The sequence below is a fragment of the Staurois parvus genome, unplaced genomic scaffold (genome assembly GCF_062004578.1).
Source record: "Staurois parvus isolate SC_StPar_1 unplaced genomic scaffold, SC_StPar_1.0 ptg000529l, whole genome shotgun sequence".
NCBI lineage: Eukaryota > Metazoa > Chordata > Amphibia > Anura > Ranidae > Staurois > Staurois parvus.
The window spans coordinates 184,921-204,878 of NW_028318325.1; the positions used below are offsets into that span (position 1 = coordinate 184,921).

Consider the following 19,958-nt stretch of genomic DNA (forward strand, 5'->3'; position numbering starts at 1 on the left):
AGTAGAGCAGCCGGTTCATTTAAAAAATGCCATCAATGCACAAGCTGCCTGCTGCACGATCCATGGATGATTCACATTAGCGTATGGTGATGTTCTATATAACATGGGCTTATTTTGGTTGGTTGGGGGTGAGTGTTGGGCACTGTAACGGAACCGGACCCCGACTGCGCTTGGGTACTTCCATTAGACTACCGCTTCCCTGTCTGAACACCGACCACAGACACCACCGCCGACCATACAAGACTAGACGACACCAGTCTTGAAGTAAACCAGGAAATAGACTACTTTATTTTAACACAGATACAAGATAAATACACTCAAGGGAACAACCCCCTCCCCCCCCCTGCATAATGACGCAGGGCGGGGCAATCTACATTTAGTAACAAGAGACACACCAGCAGACAGTCCCATCAGGAGGGAGGGCTGCTGGAGACACCCCCCCCCCCCACCAAGCCAATACACATAAACACATACATCCCATAATAGTTTGCTCCCAAGTAAGACACACAATAGACCAATGGGATGCAACCACATAACACCAAACAATCCACAACCACCCACCCCAATATTAGGACAGATCACCCTGTACCCCTAACAGGCACAGGGTGACTTACACATAATAGGGATATGGGGAGCTGAGACAGGGGTCTCCCCACCTCTCCGAAGTGAGCTGTGTACCATGGGCCCCCCACCCAAAGTCACTCCCGTCACAGGCACCGCACCTTTTCAAAATGAAAGCAAGTGTTTTACTGCATGTTCCTGCAAGGTGACATTGTAAATCCATCCTACGTCTTCTCTTTCCTGAGTTCTTCTATCCACCCAATACATTTCTTCATCTGTTACTGAGTACCATAGGCGGCCTTTATAGAGAAATAAACGCAGTTTTCCCAACGCACACGTTCCTGCAATGGCTGTTCAGTGGTGTTGGGTGCTGCAGAGTGACTACGGGCTGGGAACTGAAGACAATCCAAGAGGAAGAATGTCACCAGCACACCAAGGAATCCTCAGAAGGGTCCAAAGCTTTTAGTGGTCACATATACACAGCGGCAACGTTTCAAAGCCACGCAGGGCCCCGGCGTCACTTGCCTGATGAAGGGGCCCTGCGTGGCTCCGAAATGTTTGCGCTGTGTCTAATAGGAGACCACTAAAAGCTTTGGACCCTTCTGAGGATTCCTTGGTGTGCTGGTGACATTCTTCCCCTGTACACAGAAGTCTCCCCATGCCTACAGATCAGGCTGGCGGCTGGAATTGCGCTCTCCTGTCACACTGCAGATCACAGCGCCCCCTGGGATAGATGTGGTGCATGCAGGTTGTTGCTTTATGCTCTATCCCATTTCCTTTACTACCGAAAAAACAGGGAAAACAGACAATTTTTACCAAAAAATAAAAAAAAAAAGACTAGGTAGCAACTCCAAGGTGACCTCCAACCTTCTGCAATAGAGCAGCCCCTATATTTCTTGTCCCAGATTAGTGACAGTAGGGTGGGTAGGTGGGTGCACTATAGCGAGGCCTGGATGAGGGGTAGGTGGGTGCACTATAACAAGGCCTGGATGAGGGGTAGGTGGGTGCACTATAGCGAGGCCTGGATGAGGGGTAGGTGGGTGCACTATAGCAAGGCCTGGATGAAGGGTAGGTGGGTGCACTATAACAAGGCCTGGATGAGGGGTAGGTGGGTGCACTATAACAAGGCCTGGATGAAGGGTAGGTGGGTGCACTATAGCAAGGCCTGGATGAAGGGTAGGTGGGTGCACTATAACAAGGCCTGGGTGAAGGGTAGGTGGGTGCACTACAGCAAGACCTGGATGAAGGGTAGGTGGGTGCACTATAGCAAGGCCTGGATGAAGGGTAGGTGGGTGCACTATAACAAGGCCTGGGTGAAGGGTAGGTGGGTGCACTACAGCAAGACCTGGATGAAGGGTAGGTGGGTGCACTATAGCAAGGCCTGGATGAGGGGTAGGTGGGTGCACTATAACAAGGCCTGGATGAAAGGTAGGTGGGTGCACTATAACAAGACCTGGATGAAGGGTAGGTGGGTGCACTATAGCAAGGCCTGGATGAAAGGTAGGTGGGTGAACTATAACAAGGCCTGGATGAAGGGTAGGTGGGTGCACTATAGCAAAGCTTGGATGAGGGGTAGGTGGGTTCACTATAGCAAGGCCTGGATGAAAGGTAGGTGGGTGCACTATAGCAAGGCCTGGATGAGGGGTAGGTGGGTGCACTATAACAAGGCCTGGATGAAGGGTAGGTGGGTGCACTATAACAAGGCCTGGATGAAGGGTAGGTGGGTGCACTATAACAAGGCCAGGATGAAGGGTAGGTGGGTGCACTATAACAAGGCCAGGATGAAGGGTAGGTGGGTGCACTATAGCAAAGCTTGGATGAGGGGTAGGTGGGTTCACTATAGCAAGGCCTGGATGAAAGGTAGGTGGGTGCACTATAACAAGGCCTGGATGAAGGGTAGGTGGGTGCACCATAACAAGGCCAGGATGAAGGGTAGGTGGGTGCACTATAACAAGGCCAAGATGAGGGGTAGGTGGGTGCACTATAACAAGGCCAGGATGAAGGGTAGGTGGGTGCACTATAACAAGGCCAGGATGAAGGGTAGGTGGGTGCACTGTAGCAAGGCCTGGATGAAGGGTAGGTGGGTGCACTGTAACAAGGCCTGGATGAAGGGTAGGTGGGTGCACTATAACAAGGCCTGGATGAGGGGTAGGTGGGTGCACTATAACAAGGCCTGGATGAAGGGTAGGTGGGTGCACTATAGCAAAGCTTGGATGAGGGGTAGGCGGGTTCACTATAGCAAGGCCTGGATGAGGGGTAGGTGGGTGCACTATAACAAGGCCTGGATGAAGGGTAGGTGGGTGCACTATAACAAGGCCAGGATGAGGGGTAGGTGGGTGCACTATAACAAGGCCTGGATGAGGGGTAGGTGGGTGCACTATAACAAGGCCAGGATGAGGGGTAGGTGGGTGCACTATAACAAGGCCTGGATGAGGGGTAGGTGGGTGCACTATAACAAGGCCAGGATGAGGGGTAGGTGGGTGCACTATAACAAGGCCTGGATGAGGGGTAGGTGGGTGCACTATAACAAGGCCAGGATGAGGGGTAGGTGGGTGCACTATAACAAGGCCAGGATGAAGGGTAGGTGGGTGCACTATAACAAGGCCTGGATGAGGGGTAGGTGGGTGCACTATAACAAGGCCTGGATGAGGGGTAGGTGGGTGCACTATAACAAGGCCTGGATGAAGGGTAGGTGGGTGCACTATAACAAGGCCAGGATGAAGGGTAGGTGGGTGCAATAAAGCAAGGCCTGGATGAGGGGTAGGTGGGTGCACTATAACAAGGCCTGGATGAAGGGTAGGTGGGTGCACTATAACAAGGCCTGGATGAGGGGTAGGTGGGTGCACTATAACAAGGCCTGGATGAAAGGTAGGTGGGTGCACTATAGCAAGGCCTGGATGAAGGGTAGATGGGTGCAATAAAGCAAGGCCTGGATGAGGGGTAGGTGGGTGCACTGTAACAAGGCCTGGATGAAGGGTAGGTGGGTGCACTATAGCAAGGCCTGGATGAAGGGTAGGTGGGTGCAATAAAGCAAGGCCTGGATGAAGGGTAGGTGGGTGCACTATAGCAAGGCCTGGATGAAGGGTAGGTGGGTGCAATAAAGCAAGGCCTGGATGAGGGGTAGGTGGGTGCACTATAACAAGACCTGGATGAAGGGTAGGTGGGTGCACTATAACAAGGCCTGGATGAAGGGTAGGTGGGTGCACTATAACAAGGCCTGGATGAAGGGTAAGTGGGTGCACTATAACAAGGCCTGGATGAGGGGTAGGTGGGTGCACTATAACAAGGCCTGGATGAAGGGTAGGTGGGTGCACTATAGCAAGGCCTGGATGAAGGGTAGGTGGGTGCACTATAGCAAGGCCTGGATGAGGGGTAGGTGGGTGCACTATAACAAGGCCTGGATGAAGGGTAGGTGGATGCACTATAACAAGGCCTGGATGAAGGGTAGGTGGGTGCACTATAGCAAGGCCAGGATGAGGGGTAGGTGGGTGCACTATAACAAGGCCTGGATGAAGGGTAGGTGGGTGCACTATAACAAGGCCTGGATGAAGGGTAGGTGGGTGCACTATAGCAAGGCCTGGATGAGGGGTAGGTGGGTGCACTATAACAAGGCCTGGATGAAACATTGAAGCCTGGAGCCAATGATGTGATCTGTGTACACAATTTAAACCTCCATTTTCAATTTTACCCGGAGTTTTCCTTTAATAACTCTTTAGGTTGCTTCCATAGATATAATCCGATGCGTCAGGAACATCTCATGTTTTATATCATCTTCATCCCTGCAGTGTCCTGACTGGCTACAATGGCACCATATTTGCCTACGGGCAGACCGGCAGCGGCAAGACGTTCACGATTACGGGAGGAGCGGAGCGGTACAATGACAGAGGAATCATCCCCAGGACCCTCTCCTATATCTTCCAGCAATTCCAGAAGGTAAAAACTGTCTTTTATTAATATCTGCGCACAAAGTGCATCCAGCAACGGTCATTGTGGGGAATCATAGTCCCCAAGCACCTCCATCCCCCCTAAAGCTGCAGAGGCAGCGGATGGGGGTGGTTACATGCTGCAAAAATGATTCCCCCCACCCCCCCATTGCGTCTGGGGGAGAGGGCAGTGCCCCCCAAATGCAACCCATTTAACCACGTCCCGTCCGTCCCATGTTTATAAATGGCCGGATGGGAGCAGTGCCCCCTGCTTGTATGCGCTCCCTGGGAGCGCGCAGCACCGTAATCCGGTACCCACTGTGTCCTCCTGACACAGTGGAACACCAATCGTCGTACGGGACCTCTGTGCGAGCTCCCGATTCATGTGATCACTGATTGGCCAATCAGTGATCACGTGAAGAGTAGTAAGCAAGATGTCACTTCTGACATCATTGCTTACTACGTGTGAAATCTGTGAATGATCACAGAGATCACATGGTACAGGGCTATTCACAACAGCCTTGTACCATGTGACAAGCTGTGACCAATCACAGCTCACAGTATTTCTCAATGGCTGCAGGAATGCAGCCAGAGAGAAGGAGAAATGATTGCTTTTGCAGCCTTTATGGGTATAAAAGCAATCAGTGTTAAAAAAAATCTTCATCACCCCCAAGTAGTACAGTGTCACCATGGTAACACTGTACTGCTAGGGTGACAGTATGTTAAAAAAAAAAAAAAAAAAACAGAAATAATAATATAAAAAATAAAATAAAAATGTAAAAAAGTTTTTATTTTTTTTGGTTATAAACTAATTTGGGTTATTTTTTTTTTTACTAAAAAGATAACGGAATACATTTTGGCCAATATGTATGAAGAAAGATTATTTGCAAAATTTTAAAGAAAAACACTTTTTTTTTCAAAATTTTTGGACTTTTTCATTTATATAGCAAAAAAAAAAAAAAATCCCAGCGGTGAATAAATATCACCAAAATAAAGTTTTATCTGTCTCAAAAAAATGATAAAAAATTCATATGGGTACAGTGTTGCATGACCGCGCAATTGTCATTCAAAGTGTGATAGTGCTGAAAGCTGAAAATTGGCCTGGACTGGAAGGGGGGTGAAAGTGTCCGGACTGGAAGGGGGGGGGGAAAGTGTCCGGACAGGAAGGGGGTGAAAGTGTCCGGACTGGAAGGGGGGGAAAGTGTCCGGACTGGAAGGGGGGTGAAAGTGTCCGGACTGGAAGGGGGTGAAAGTATCCAGACTGGAAGGGGGGGAAAGTGTCCGGACTGGAAGGGGGGGAAAGTGTCCGGACTGGAAGGGGGGGAAAGTGTCCGGACTGGAAGGGGGTGAAAGTGTCCAGACTGGAAGGGGGGGAAAGTGTCCGGACTGGAAGGGGGTGAAAGTGTCCAGACTGGAAGGGGGTGAAAGTGTCCGGACTGGAAGGGGGGGAAAGTGTCCGGACTGGAAGGGGGGGAAAGTGTCCGGACTGGAAGGGGGGTGAAAGTGTCCGGACTGGAAGGGGGTGAAAGTGTCCGGACTGGAAAGGGGGGAAAGTGTCCGGACTGGAAGGGGGGGAAAGTGTCCGGACAGGAAGGGGGGGAAAGTGTCCGGACAGGAAGGGGGTGAAAGCGTCCGGACTGGAAGGGGGGGGAAGCGTCCGGACTGGAAGGGGGGGGGGGAGCGTCCGGACTGGAAGGGGGGGTGAAAGTGTCCGGACTGGAAGGGGGGGAAAGTGTCCGGACTGGAAGGGGGGGTGAAAGTGTCCGGACTGGAAGGGGGGGAAAGTGTCCGGACAGGAAGGGGGTGAAAGCGTCCGGACTGGAAGTGGTTAAGGAAACGGGGATGAGCTGCACCCGTCCCACCATCATGTGCTGTGCTCATTGGTGTGGCACTTAAGGGGTTAAAACAGGCAATGAAGAGGCATGCTATCACTTCCTCACCGCCTGTCAAATGCCTCTGAAAAGCAATCAGAATGTGCAGCACTTCTCAGAGGTGTGGCAATTTAACTGCATGCCTAAATTTTGCTCTAAAAGTAATCTAGTGTAGAGTGTTTTTTTTTTTTTCTCAGGTATACCAAACAGACGGATGTTGGGTGCTGGCGAGGGGGTGTGGCTAGCGTGGTAATTACATTCTTCCAGAATTCAGGCTGGCCATAGATTATCCAATTTTCTTGAGATTTTTGGTTTAGATTTACCAAAAACCATATAATAGGAGGTCAAACCTAACACTTTCAAATGTATCCAATTAGGCCGGCTCTTGTACTACATAATTGAAGGTAAATCTAAAGGAAATTGGACACAAAATTGTATAGTGTATGGCCAGCCTAAGGATAAAACCGGTCATACATGGATTGAATCTCACCTGGTTCAGCAGGGACCAGCCAAGATTTGATCCATCTATAAGCAGGCCGGTTGTATTGAAGTCATCCATTGATCAACTTGATCAACATCCATTGATCGATATCCATTGATCGACAGTATAGCCAGCCTGTGGGTTTTATTGCTTACGATTACTGTCGGCAGCTATTGCTAGCAGTGATCATTGTATTCTGCCGCCAGGGAAGGCTGCCCACCGACAGAACACAGTGGCGCTGCTGGAGAGATTACCCCATCAATACAGTCATTGTTAATGGGGGAATCTCTCCTGCAGCACTATTGTGAATCATGCGATGGGTTACATAAAAGAAAATGTCATCATCTGTGGCTTGCCTAATGCAGGCCATGGACGGGTCGAAAACTGGCCGTTTTTTAATAAAAAAAACGAAAAATTGGTAGTTCGATCAGCCGATGTTACCACCAACGGTAAAAAAAACGGCCAATTTTCGTTGCGTCTACGGCCGGCATTTAATTACTTCTGTCCCTGCAGAGAGCTCCGCTATTATATTTTACATGAAAGTCTTGCGGTTGCAACAATGTATCTATTTGTATCATTTCGGATCCAGATGGTTTTATTCGGATACAAATGGATACATTGTTGCAACCGCAAGACTTTCATGTAAAATATAGTAGCGGACTGGAATTCTTGTTCTTCTTCTTTCTTCTACTTGCTTCTTCTTCTTTCTTCTTCTTTCTTCCTCTTCCTTCTTCTTCTTTCTTGTTCTTCTTTCTTCTTCCTTCTTCTTTTTCTTCTTTCCTCTTCCTTCTTCTCTTCCTTCTTCTTCTTTTTTCTTCTTCTTTCTTCTTCTTCTATTTTTTTCTTCCTTCTTCTTCTTCTTTCTCTTCTGTCTTCTTCTTCCTTCTTCTTCTTTTCCTTCCTTCTTCTTTTTTCTTCTTTCTTCTTCTTCCTTCTTCTTCCTTCTTCTTCTGCTTTCTTCTTCTTCTTCTTCTTTTTCTTCTTTCTTCTTTCTTCTTCCTTCTTCTTTTTCTTCTTTCTTCTTCCTTCTTCTTTTCTTCATTCTTCTTCCTTCTTCTTTTTCTTCTTTCTTCTTCCTCCTTCTTCTTTCTTCTTCTTCTTCTTCTTCTTTCTTCTTTCTTCTTCTTCTTCTTTCTTCTTCCTTCTTCTTTTTCTTCTTTCTTCTTCCTTCTTCTTTTCTTCTTTCTTCTTCCTTCTTCTTTTTCTTCTTTCTTCTTCCTTCTTCTTTTCTTCTTTCTTCTTCCTTCTTCTTCTTCTTCTTTCCTCTTCCTTCTTCTTCTTCTTTCTTCTTCTTCCTCTTCTTCTTCTTCTTCTTCTTCTTCTTCTTTCTTCTTTCTTCTTCTTCTTCTTCTTTCTCTTCTTTCTTCTTCTTCTTTCTTCTTTTTCTACTTTCTTCTTCCTCCTTCTTCTTTCTTCTTCTTCTTTTTCTTCTTCTTGCAGGTCACAGCTCATGTGCAGATTTTTTATCAGTAAAACGATCGGCCAATTTGTCCATTGTTGCCGGGAAAATTGGCCGATCGTCAAAATCAACTGCAAATTTTCCAACTTGACCGATAAAAAAAGTGCCAAAACCCTGAAAAATGGCCAACCAATTAACCCACTAACTGTGTGAAAATTTTTCGGCCCAAAAAAAAAAAATCGGCCGATTTTCGACCCGTCTATGGCCTGCATAAGACACATAAAATCAACTCAGGACTGAGTACACACAATACAATCATTGGGAGCCGAGACTTCTCAATGTGTTGTAAAATTTCTGTACAGATCTTACTCCCCGTCTCCTCATTGAATCCTCTTCCTCCAATCAGGACCGCAGTAAGGTGTACACCCTCCACATCTCCTACCTGGAAATCTACAACGAGTGCGGCTATGATCTGCTCGACCCCAGACACGAGGCCTCCAAGCTGGAAGATCTCCCGTAAGTCACCACAATCTTTTTTTATCGATATCTTGTGACCGCTGACAAATCATCAAACCTACAGCATCATAATCATAGCACACATGAACCCAATCACCGAAATCTCCTGTAAGTGTTAACACATGAAAGCGGAACTATACCGCCTTCAGTCCAGCGATGTGACGTCATGGAGGGCCCTGCCTGCCGCTGACGTCTCCAGGCAGCCAGATCTCGGGTCTGTCATCGGCCAGAAATGTAATTCCTGCCCATGTGCAGGAGTTCTGTCAGCTTCGGCATTGACAAATGTTTTGCGATGAGCTGCAGGTGTGCCATTCACTGTACGGGGCGGACAGGCAGGTAAGTAGATTTAATGCAGAAGAGACAAAGCATGTCCCTTCTGCATGACAAGTCCTGCCTGTCCGCCATTGTTATTTCTTGGCATAAAGTTCCTGGTGTTGACAGTGCCGTGATTGGACAAAATGGTGCTGACAGTGCCGTGATTGGACAGAATGGTGCTGACAGTGCTGTGATTGGACGGTTTGGTGCTGACTGTGCCATGATTGGACGATTTAGTGCTGACCGTGCCATGATTGGACGTTTTGGTGCTGTCAGTGCCATGATTGGACGTTTTTGTGCTGACTGCCATGTTTGGACGATTTACTGCTGACCCTGCCATGTATGGACGATTTAGTGCTGACCGTGCCATGATTGGACGATTTAGTGCTGTCAGTGCCATGATTGGATGATTTAGTGCTGACCGTGCCATGATTGGACGATTTAGTGGTGTCAGTGCCATGATTGGATTATTTAGTGCTGACCGTGCCATGATTGGACGTTTTGGTGCTGACAGTGCCATGATTGGACGATTTAGTGCTGACTGTGCCATGATTGGACGATTTAGTGCTGACCGTGCCATGATTGGACGATTTAGTGCTGACCGTGCCATGATTGGACGATTTAGTGCTGTCAGTGCCATGATTGGATGATTTAGTGCTGACCGTGCCATGATTGGATGATTTAGTGCTGACCGTGCCATGATTGGATGATTTAGTGCTGACCGTGCCATGATTGGACGTTTTGGTGCTGTCAGTGCCATGATTGGACGTTTTGGTGCTGACTGCCATGTTTGGACGATTTAGTGCTGACCGTGCCATGATTGGACGATTTAGTGCTGACCGTGCCATGATTGGACGATTTAGTGCTGTCAGTGCCATGATTGGACGATTTAGTGGTGTCAGTGCCATGATTGGAAGATTTAGTGCTGACCCTGCCATGATTGGACGATTTAGTGCTGACCGTGCCATGATTGGACGATTTAGTGCTGACCGTGCCATGATTGGACGTTTTGGTGCTGACAGTGCCATGATTGGACGATTTAGTGCTGACTGTGCCATGATTGGACGATTTAGTGCTGACCGTGCCATGATTGGACGATTTAGTGCTGACCGTGCCATGATTGGACGATTTAGTGCTGACCGTGCCATGATTGGACGATTTAGTGCTGTCAGTGCCATGATTGGATGATTTAGTGCTGACCGTGCCATGATTGGACGATTTAGTGGTGTCAGTGCCATGATTGGATGATTTAGTGCTGACCGTGCCATGATTGGACGATTTAGTGCTGACTGTGCCATGATTGGACGATTTAGTGCTGACCGTGCCATGATTGGACGATTTAGTGCTGACCGTGCCATTATTGGACGTTTTGGTGCTGTCAGTGCCATGATTGGACGTTTTGGTGCTGACTGCCATGTTTGGACGATTTACTGCTGACCCTGCCATGATTGGACGATTTAGTGCTGACCGTGCCATGATTGGACGATTTAGTGCTGACTGTGCCATGATTGGACGTTTTGGTGCTGTCAGTGCCATGATTGGACGTTTTGGTGCTGACTGCCATGTTTGGACGATTTAGTGCTGACCGTGCCATGATTGGACGATTTAGTGCTGACCCTGCCATGATTGGACGATTTAGTGCTGACTGTGCCATGATTGGACGTTTTGGTGCTGACAGTGCCATGATTGGAGGATTTAGTGCTGACCGTGCCATGATTGGACGATTTAGTGGTGTCAGTGCCATGATTGGAAGATTTAGTGCTGACCGTGCCATGATTGGACGATTTAGTGCTGACCGTGCCATGATTGGACGATTTAGTGCTGACCGTGCCATGATTGGACGATTTAGTGCTGACCCTGCCATGATTGGATGATTTAGTGCTGACAGTGCCATGATTGGACGATTTAGTGCTGACAGTGCCATGATTGGACGATTTAGTGCTGACAGTGCCATGATTGGACGTTTTGGTGCTGACCGTGCCATGATTGGATGATTTAGTGCTGACCCTGCCATGATTGGATGATTTAGTGCTGACTGTGCCATGATTGGACGTTTTGGTGCTGACCGTGCCATGATTGGATGATTTAGTGCTGACTGTGCCATGATTGGATGATTTAGTGCTGACTGTGCCATGATTGGACGATTTAGTGGTGTCAGTGCCATGATTGGATGATTTAGTGCTGACTGTGCCATGATTGGATGATTTAGTGCTGACTGTGCCATGATTGGACGATGTGAAGCAGATTTTTCTTCCACATTCTTCCTCCAGCTCGTTCAGCCGGCGCACCGCTCTAGTCCCTGGACATACAGTAGCATTCAGCAGTGACTGCCTTATTATGTTCCATGTCCTGTCCTCATAGCGCCTCATAAATCCCACGTTCAGAGGAAATTCAGCAGAGTTTAGTGACGGAGATTCCCCACCGGAGTTTATCGTCTCCAGTAATGAGAATTACAGACGGCGCTCATTACGGCGAGCTGAACAGGATCCTACCGAGAGCCGTCATTGAGAACAGCCGAGGATAACCAAGGAAAACACTCATTACTTTCACATGGCTGTCACATGGAATCAGCCATCAGAGCCGCCTCCGAGCACGGGAAACCACAAAGTATAGCGTGCTCCAGGCATGAATGTGCACCGTAGTCACACCACTGAATGATGGACCAGGAGACAGCTATTGGTCCTCAGACACCTATGGTGAACCACTAAGTCTGACCAGAGGAGCTTACACTCTAATCCCCCCCCAGTCACTCACCTTTACATGAAGGTGTCATTTAATTAATTGTTACTATACCTTCCATTCCCATCCCTATCCTAATATTAATGTTGTGGGGCACCTAGTCCTGCACCGTGAAGTCTTTCTGCATTTTTCATTTCCCCTCCTTTCTGAATCCTAATTGGCTTATAATTTGCAGTTTATCATGAATTCAGTCTCTGTACCAGAGGAGCTTACACTCTAATGTCCCCCCCCCCCCAAGTCACATCAGTCTGTGTACCAGAGGAACTTACACTCTAATGTCCCCTCCCCCACAGTCACATCAGTCTCTGTACCAGAGGAGCTTACACTCTAATGTCCCCTCCCCCACAGTCACATCAGTCTGTGTACCAGAGGAGCTTACACTCTAATGTCCCCCCCCCCCAAGTCACATCAGTCTGTGTACCAGAGGAACTTACACTCTAATGTCCCCTCCCCCCACAGTCACATCAGTCTCTGTACCAGAGGAGCTTACACTCTAATGTCCCCCCCCAAGTCACATCAGTCTCTGTACCAGAGGAGCTTACACTCTAATGTCCCCTCCCCCCACAGTCACATCAGTCTCTGTACCAGAGGAGCTTACACTCTAATGTCCCCTCCCCCACAGTCACACCAGTCTCTGTACCAAAGGAGCTTACACTCTAATGTCCCCTCCCCCCACAGTCACATCAGTCTCTGTACCAGAGGAGCTTACACTCTAATGTCCCCCCCACAGTCACATCAGTCTCTGTACCAGAGGAGCTTACACTCTAATGTCCCCTCCCCCACAGTCACATCAGTCTGTGTACCAGAGGAGCTTACACTCTAATGCCCCCTCCCCCACAGTCACATCAGTCTCTGTACCAGAGGAGCTTACACTCTAATGTCCCCTCCCCCACAGTCACATCAGTCTGTGTACCAGAGGAGCTTACACTCTAATGTCCCCTCCCCCACAGTCACACACTATTATTGTACATCTTATATAGCTCTGACATAGACCGCGGCGCTGTACAGAGATCACTGACCCAGACACATCAGTCTGTGTACCAGAGGAGCTTACACTCTAATGTCCCCTCCCCCACAGTCACATCAGTCTCTGTGCCAGAGGAGCTTACACTCTAATGCCCCTTTGAGCTCAGATATATCTTCCTGATATGTGCGGAGTGCCCCTTCAGATGGGATGTCTGGTAGAAATGGAAGCGTCTGTAGAGCGTTCAGCGGTAGAACTCACCCCGGTCTTTATAAAGCTGCGCCGGTCTGTGAGATGACATCGGCCTCCCGGCCTCCAGCAGTATCCTGTTACTGGTAATAATGTGGAGAGTGCAGCAAATTACAGGCAGAGCCGTCCCGGCCTATACTTATCAGCGCTTTCCTGAAACGTATTTCTTCCCGTATGACACACTCTACTTAAATGCAGCCGACACCAATTTCTGCAAAGTCTCTAATTGTCCCGCTGTGGAAATTGTATGTTTTTATTTGCCCATCAGAGTGCCGTCGTCATTCTGTCCTTGGTGCTGGTGACAACACCTAACCCATCCATTCATCATTCCATTAGATAAAATAGGCGCTCGGATAGAACACCGTCCACCTGGGGGATGCTGCCGACTCTTCACTGCCGACTCTTCGCTGCCGACTCTTCGCTGCCGACTCTTCACTGCCCTAAATCTGCTCTGCGACTTCATTCCTGCTTGTAAAAATCAGCATTTTTTTTTTTTTTTGCTAGAAAATGACTTAGAACCCCCAAACATTATATATTTTTTAAGCAGAGGCCCTGGAGAATAAAATGGCGGGTGTTGCAGGGGGTAGGTACAAGAACACAATCTAATGCCTAATTATTTGTTAAAATATAATAGATGATGTTACTCCAAGTAAATAATCACCTAACATGTCACGCTTTAAAATTGCGCACCCTCGTGGAACAGCGACAAACGGTATTTAGAAATCTCAATAGGTGATGCTATAAAAGCCCTTCCAGGTTACCAGTTTAGGGCCCCATGTACACTGCAGCTGATAAACTCACATTTAGGAGCTTTTCTGCGTTTTTTTCAGCAGCTCCTGAACTCTCCCTAATGTTCTCCTGTGTGTCCATCTACACATCGTCCTTTACAGGCATTTGCGTTTTACAGTCGTTTTTTTGAACGCAGAAAACTTGTGTTCAGCAGTTGATTTTATCAGCATTTCAAACGCAAAAGGCTTGTAAATGCGGCAAATCACGTTTATAAGCGTTTGTGTTTGAATTTTTTTTTTTAACTCTTCCAGTTCCCAATGCTGTCCAGAGCCTTTTTTCATCATGACAAATGCATGCAAAGTGTTTTCAAGGTACTCAGATGGACAAAACACTGAACACAGGATATTCCTACCAAGCTTGTCACACTTTGTAATGACCAATTCACACTTCAGACCTCTCCCACCCTTGGAAACAAAAGATATGTTAAAGACCATTCACACCTCAGACCTCTCCCACCCTTGGAAACAAAAGATATGTTAATGACCATTCACACCCCAGACCTCTCCCGCCCTTGGAAACAAAAGATATGTTAAAGACCATTCACACCTCAGACCTCTCCCAGCCTTGGAAACAAAAGATATGTTAATGACCATTCACACCCCAGACCTCTCCTGCCCTTGGAAACAAAAGATATGTTAATGACCATTCACACCTCAGACCTCTCCCACCCTTGGAAACAAAAGATATGTTAATGACCAATTCATACCTCAGACCTCTCCCACCCTTGGAAACAAAAGATATGTTAATGACCATTCACACCTCAGACCTCTCCCGCCCTTGGAAACAAAAGATATGTTAATGACCAATTCATACCTCAGACCTCTCCCACCCTTGGAAACAAAAGATATGTTAATGATCATTCACACCTCAGACCTCTCCCACCCTTGGAAACAAAAGATATGTTAATGACCAATTCATACCTCAGACCTCTCCCACCCTTGGAAACAAAAGATATGTTAATGACCATTCACACCTCAGACCTCTCCCACCCTTGGAAACAAAAGATATGTTAATGACCATTCACACCTCAGACCTCTCCCACCCTTGGAAACAAAAGATATGTTAATGACCAATTCACACCTCAGACCTCTCCCACCCTTGGAAACAAAAGATATGTTAATGACCATTCACACCTCAGACTTCTCCCACCCTTGGAAACAAAAGATATGTTAATGACCATTCACACCTCAGACCTCTCCCACCCTTGGAAACAGAAGATATGTTAATGACCATTCACACCTCAAATTCCTCATGAAGACCCCCTGCCAGGTGGCCTTAATGACTCCCTTCACCAGACACCTTTCCCACCCTTGGAAACAAAAGAAATGTTAATGAGCAACTCACACCTCAGCTAATCTCAACACATACTGCTGTCTCTGCTTCTACTCTCTGTATTTCTCTGAAACAGTCTGAAATAGTTCATAATTTACCACTTTTCAGTGCATTCTGGGCATTTGGGAGGTTCTCCTGTGCTTATATTTAAAAAACGCTTCCAAACGCACATAAATGCGTTATGCAAACGCGGCTAAACAGACGTTTTTTAACCTACGTTCGCTAGCTGTCAGTTTCCATCGTTCAGAAGTGTGCCGTGTACATGGGGCCTTAGAATTACACTGGAGGTCTGGCACTAGAATTATTGCTCTCACTATAATGTTTCTTTCACAGACTATTAGACCCCAGATCTCTCCTCTGCCCTCAAAAGCATCTGATCACACCAAGATCCGACTGATCAGATGCTTTGCCAAGCCAGTAATGGTTTGTTTACATGAGACCGAAACCAGAAGTGACAAAATAATAGTCCCTTCCAGTTTCTTATACCATAGAGATGATTGGGGATGTTCTGGTCCTCCATCATCTCTTTGGTAAGCCGGCAGAACCACCAGCTTCAGTCCCAGGCTCTGTGGTGGAGCAGAATGCTGCGGGCGGTGTGCTAATTACCTGCTGTGTGCATTGGTTTTGTACAGAGCAGCCCAAATCTTTGTCTTCTCGGTTCCCCTGCCGACAGGCCTTGGCCCTCCTTCCTGTTGGGTGCCCTCACAGCAAGCAGCTTGCTATGGGGGCACCCGAGCAAGGGCACTCCCCAGCCGCTGCACCGAGTGTCCATTCATGCACAGAACCATGGCTTGGCCCAGCCCCCCCCTTTATTTCATTGGCTCACTGGCTGTGATTGACAGCCAATGGCTCCCGCTTCTGTCTCAGCCAATGAGGAGAGGGAGTCCTGGGATAGTTGAGACTCCAGTGCACATCGCTGAATCGATAGGGGGCTTAGGTGAGTATTAGGGGGGGCCGAGGAGGTTGCTGCACGGTCCTGGCCCCTCCTTCCTGTTGGGTGCCCTCACAGAAAACAGCTTGCTATGGGGCACCCGAGCAAGGGCACTCCCCAGCCGCTGCACCGAATGTGTCCATTCATGCACAGAACCATGGCTTGGCCCAGCCCCCCCCTTTATTTCATTGGCTCACTGGCTGTGATTGACAGCCAATGGCTCCCACTGCTGTCTCAGCCATTGAGGAGAGGGAGTCCCGGGATAGCTGAGACTCCAGTGCACATCGCTGGATCGAGAGGGGACTTAGGTGAGTATTAGGGGGGCTATGGGTGATGCTCCACAGTCCTAGCCCCTCCCTTCTGTTGGGTGCCCTCACAGCAAGCAGCTTGCTATGGGGGCACCCTAGCAAGGGCACTCCCCAGCCGCTGCACCTAGTTCCATTCATGCACAGGACCATGGCTTGGCCCAGCCCCCCCTTTTATTTTATTGGCTCACTGGCTGTGATTGATAGCCAATGGCTCCCGCTTCTGTCTCAGCCAATGAGGAGAGGGAGTCCCGGGATAGCCGAGACTCCAGTGCATATCGCTGGATCGAGAGGAGGCTTAGGTAAGTATTAGGGGGGGGGGGGCTGAGGAGGATGCTGAATGGTTCTGGCCCCTCCCTCCTGTTGGGTGGCTTCACAGCAAGCAGCTTGCTATGGGGCACAAGACGAAGGGCACATCGCTGGATCAAGGGGGGGCTTAGGTGAGTATTAGGGGGGCTGGGGGGGGTTGCTGAATGGTCCTGGCCCCTCCCTCCTGTTGGGTGGCCTCACAGCAAGCAGCTTGCTATGGGGTACAAGACGAAGGGCACATCGCTGGATCAAGGGGGGGCTTAGGTGAGTATTAGGGGGCTGGGGGGGATGCTGCACAGAGAAGGTTTTTTACCTTCATGCATAGAATATATGAAGGTAAAAAGATAAGCAATATCATAAATGTTTGCTTTTTGGTCCATTCACACTTGAGCGACTTCCAAATCGTGCGATTTTCATTGCAACTTTACAGTGCGACTTGATGTGAGTTTGACACGACTTTGGACACGTGCGACTTTGGTGCAGCTTTGTGTGCCAAAGTCACACACAAGTCGCATGTGCGACATTCAGGTGCGACATTCATGCAACTTTGGAGGGTTTACATTGAAATCTGTGGCCCTCAAGTCAAATAAAAGTCGGACCAGAGTAGTGCAGGAACTACTTTGAGGTCACTGTGACTTGGAGCCGCACAGATATGAATGGTACCCATTGGGAAGCATGGGGTGCAACTTGTCACATGACAGGTCGCACAAGTGAGTATGGGCTCTTTGGGTTTGATATCATTTTAAACAATTCTTCCTGTCCCTTAGTATGCAGTCATGTGTAAGGTTGGCCATACATTATGCAATTTTCTCGATTCCCCCAATAACAGTCATTGTTGATGGAGGAATCCGGCCCAGAGAGCCATTGTATTCTGACAGCGGGAGGTTTCCCAGCCATTAGAATGCGGTGATCACTGCTGCCAGGTACAGCCGCCAGCAGTGATTGAACAAAAAAAAAAAAACCAAGTCGACTGATAAATCGTACAACCAGGGTGCCCATAGATGGATCACAATTTGGGCGATTCCTGCTGAACCGGCCAAATTCTGATCTATGGCCGGCTTAAGAGTCTTTATAACATTGCGGATTGTTCTGTGTAATTTCCATCCTTTGTATTCTGGAAACGATCGTTGCGTTCGATGTTCATCCACGGCAGCGTTCTCCTCCTGCGCTCTCGATCACAGCTGTGTCTGTGGAATCCTCAAACCCCGGCGCTCGGCCCGAACGTATATTTATGAGATAAAGCGACACCAAACCACCTGCTGTAAATACATCCATCTGCCTCCAGGCCAGATACAGAGCCGGCAGTTTTTTCGGATTATTCCTCCGATCGATCCCGCCGTACGGACATAAAAATAGAGGAAATTACTAGCTGCCATCCCGCTTGGCCGAATCGTTGTTTATGTAGAAATGCGATACGTATCTGGAAGAGCCGGGCTACAGAACAGATGTAATGACCGCAGATATTTTCAGCACTTGAACGCATGATATGTGAGGACAGAAGGAAGCCTGCGCCAGCAATAATGATGTCCGCCGGGGCTGACCGATTTGTACTGCTGGGAAGCCGTAGCGGCCATTTTATTCTGCAGTTACTTTGCGGTTAAAGGGAAACTGTGGCCAGGCTGTGGACATTCAACTGATGGAAACCTGAAATAAATATTTCCCGTTTTTATATTTATTTATTACAGGTACGTATATAGGTCCATCAATTTACATAGACATTGTACATTCACTAGTCCCCGCCCCCGAGGGGCGTACAATCTAAGCTCCCTAACTCACATTCATACATACACATACTAGAGCCAATTTAGACTGGATCCAATTACCCTACCAGCATGTCTTTGGAGTGTGGGAGGAAACCGGTGTACCCGGAGGAAACCCACGCAGGCATAAGGAGAACATGCAAACTCCAGGCAGGTGGTGCCGTGGCTGGGATTCAACGCAACGACCCGAGTACTGCCAGGCGGAAGTGCGAACCATTTAGCCCAATATTTGAGTTTACGTTTTTTCTACTTTGTTATTGCTCAGGGCTGCTCATTACCTGCAGCCACTTCCCGTCTACATGCATTCTAGCAATGGCTGCATGGCATTTATCAGGGTAAGCCTCCCTGTGTAATGTGCGTTAGAATGGCCACTTGTAGAAGCCAATAGACACCCTTGGTGATCCAATCATGAATTTCCTTGTTCAGGCACTTCCTGGTATAAGGTGACAACACTCTGTCCCTGTTTCGCAATTGTGCTCCTGCGTTGTCACCCCATCATATGGGCTTCTAATGGAGACTACAAGTGGCAATTCTAACGCATATTACACAGGGAGGCTTACCCTGATAAATGCCATGCAGCCATTGCTAGAATGCATGTAGACAGGAAGTGGCTGCAGGTAATGAGCATCACTGAGCAATAACAAAGTAGAAAAAACGTAAACTCAAATATTGGGCTAAATGGTTAGCACTTCCACCTGGCAGTACTCGGGTCGTTGCATTGAATCCCAGCCACGGCACCACCTGCCTGGAGTTTGCATGTTCCTGGTATAAGGTGACAACACTATGTCCCTGTTTCGCAGTTGTGCTCCTGCGTTGTCACCCTATCATATGGGCTTCTAATGGAGACTACAAGTGGCAATTCTAACAACCATTACACAGGCAGGCTTACCCTTTATTATTGCTCAGTGCAGCTCATTACCTTCCCGTCTACATGCATTCTAGCAATGGCTGCATATCATTTATCAGGGTAAGCCTCCCTGTGAAATGTATGTTAGAATGGCCACTTGTAGAAGCCAATAGAAACCCTTGGTGATTTAATAATGAAGGTTCTTGTTCAGGCACTTCCTGGTATAAGGTGACAACACTGCAGGAATGCAGCCAGAGAGAAGGAGAAATGATTCCTCTTACAGCCTTTATGGGTGTAAAAGCAATCGGTGTAAAAAAAAAAAAAAAAATCTTCATCACCCCCAACAAGTAGTACAGTGTCACTGCTAGGGTGACAGTATGTAAAAAAAAAACATAAATAATAATATAAAAAAAATAAAAATGTAAAAAATGTTTTTGAAAAATTATAATTTTTGGTTATAAACTAATTTTGGTTATTTTATTTGTACTAAAAAGATAACTGAATACATTTTGGCCAAGATTTATAAAGAAAGATTATTTATTTGCAAAATTGTATAAGAAAAACACTTTTTTTTCCAAATTTTTGGACTTTTTCATTTTATATAGCAGAAAAATTAAAATCCCAGCGGTGAATAAATACCACCAAAATAAAGCTTTATCTGTGTAGT

General features: G+C 47.7%; 1 protein-coding gene across 2 annotated transcripts in view; it reads left to right on the forward strand.

The window, feature by feature from the left end:
* KIF6 (kinesin family member 6) overlaps positions 1-19,958 on the forward strand; it is a 374,519-nt gene that overhangs the window by 55,174 nt on the left and 299,387 nt on the right. For both annotated transcript variants that reach the window (XM_089690367.1, XM_089690368.1), the window contains exons 4-5: positions 4,347-4,494; positions 8,642-8,751. In XM_089690367.1, the coding sequence (XP_089546493.1) occupies positions 4,347-4,494; positions 8,642-8,751 (258 nt within the window). The remainder of the gene's footprint in view (positions 1-4,346; positions 4,495-8,641; positions 8,752-19,958) is intronic.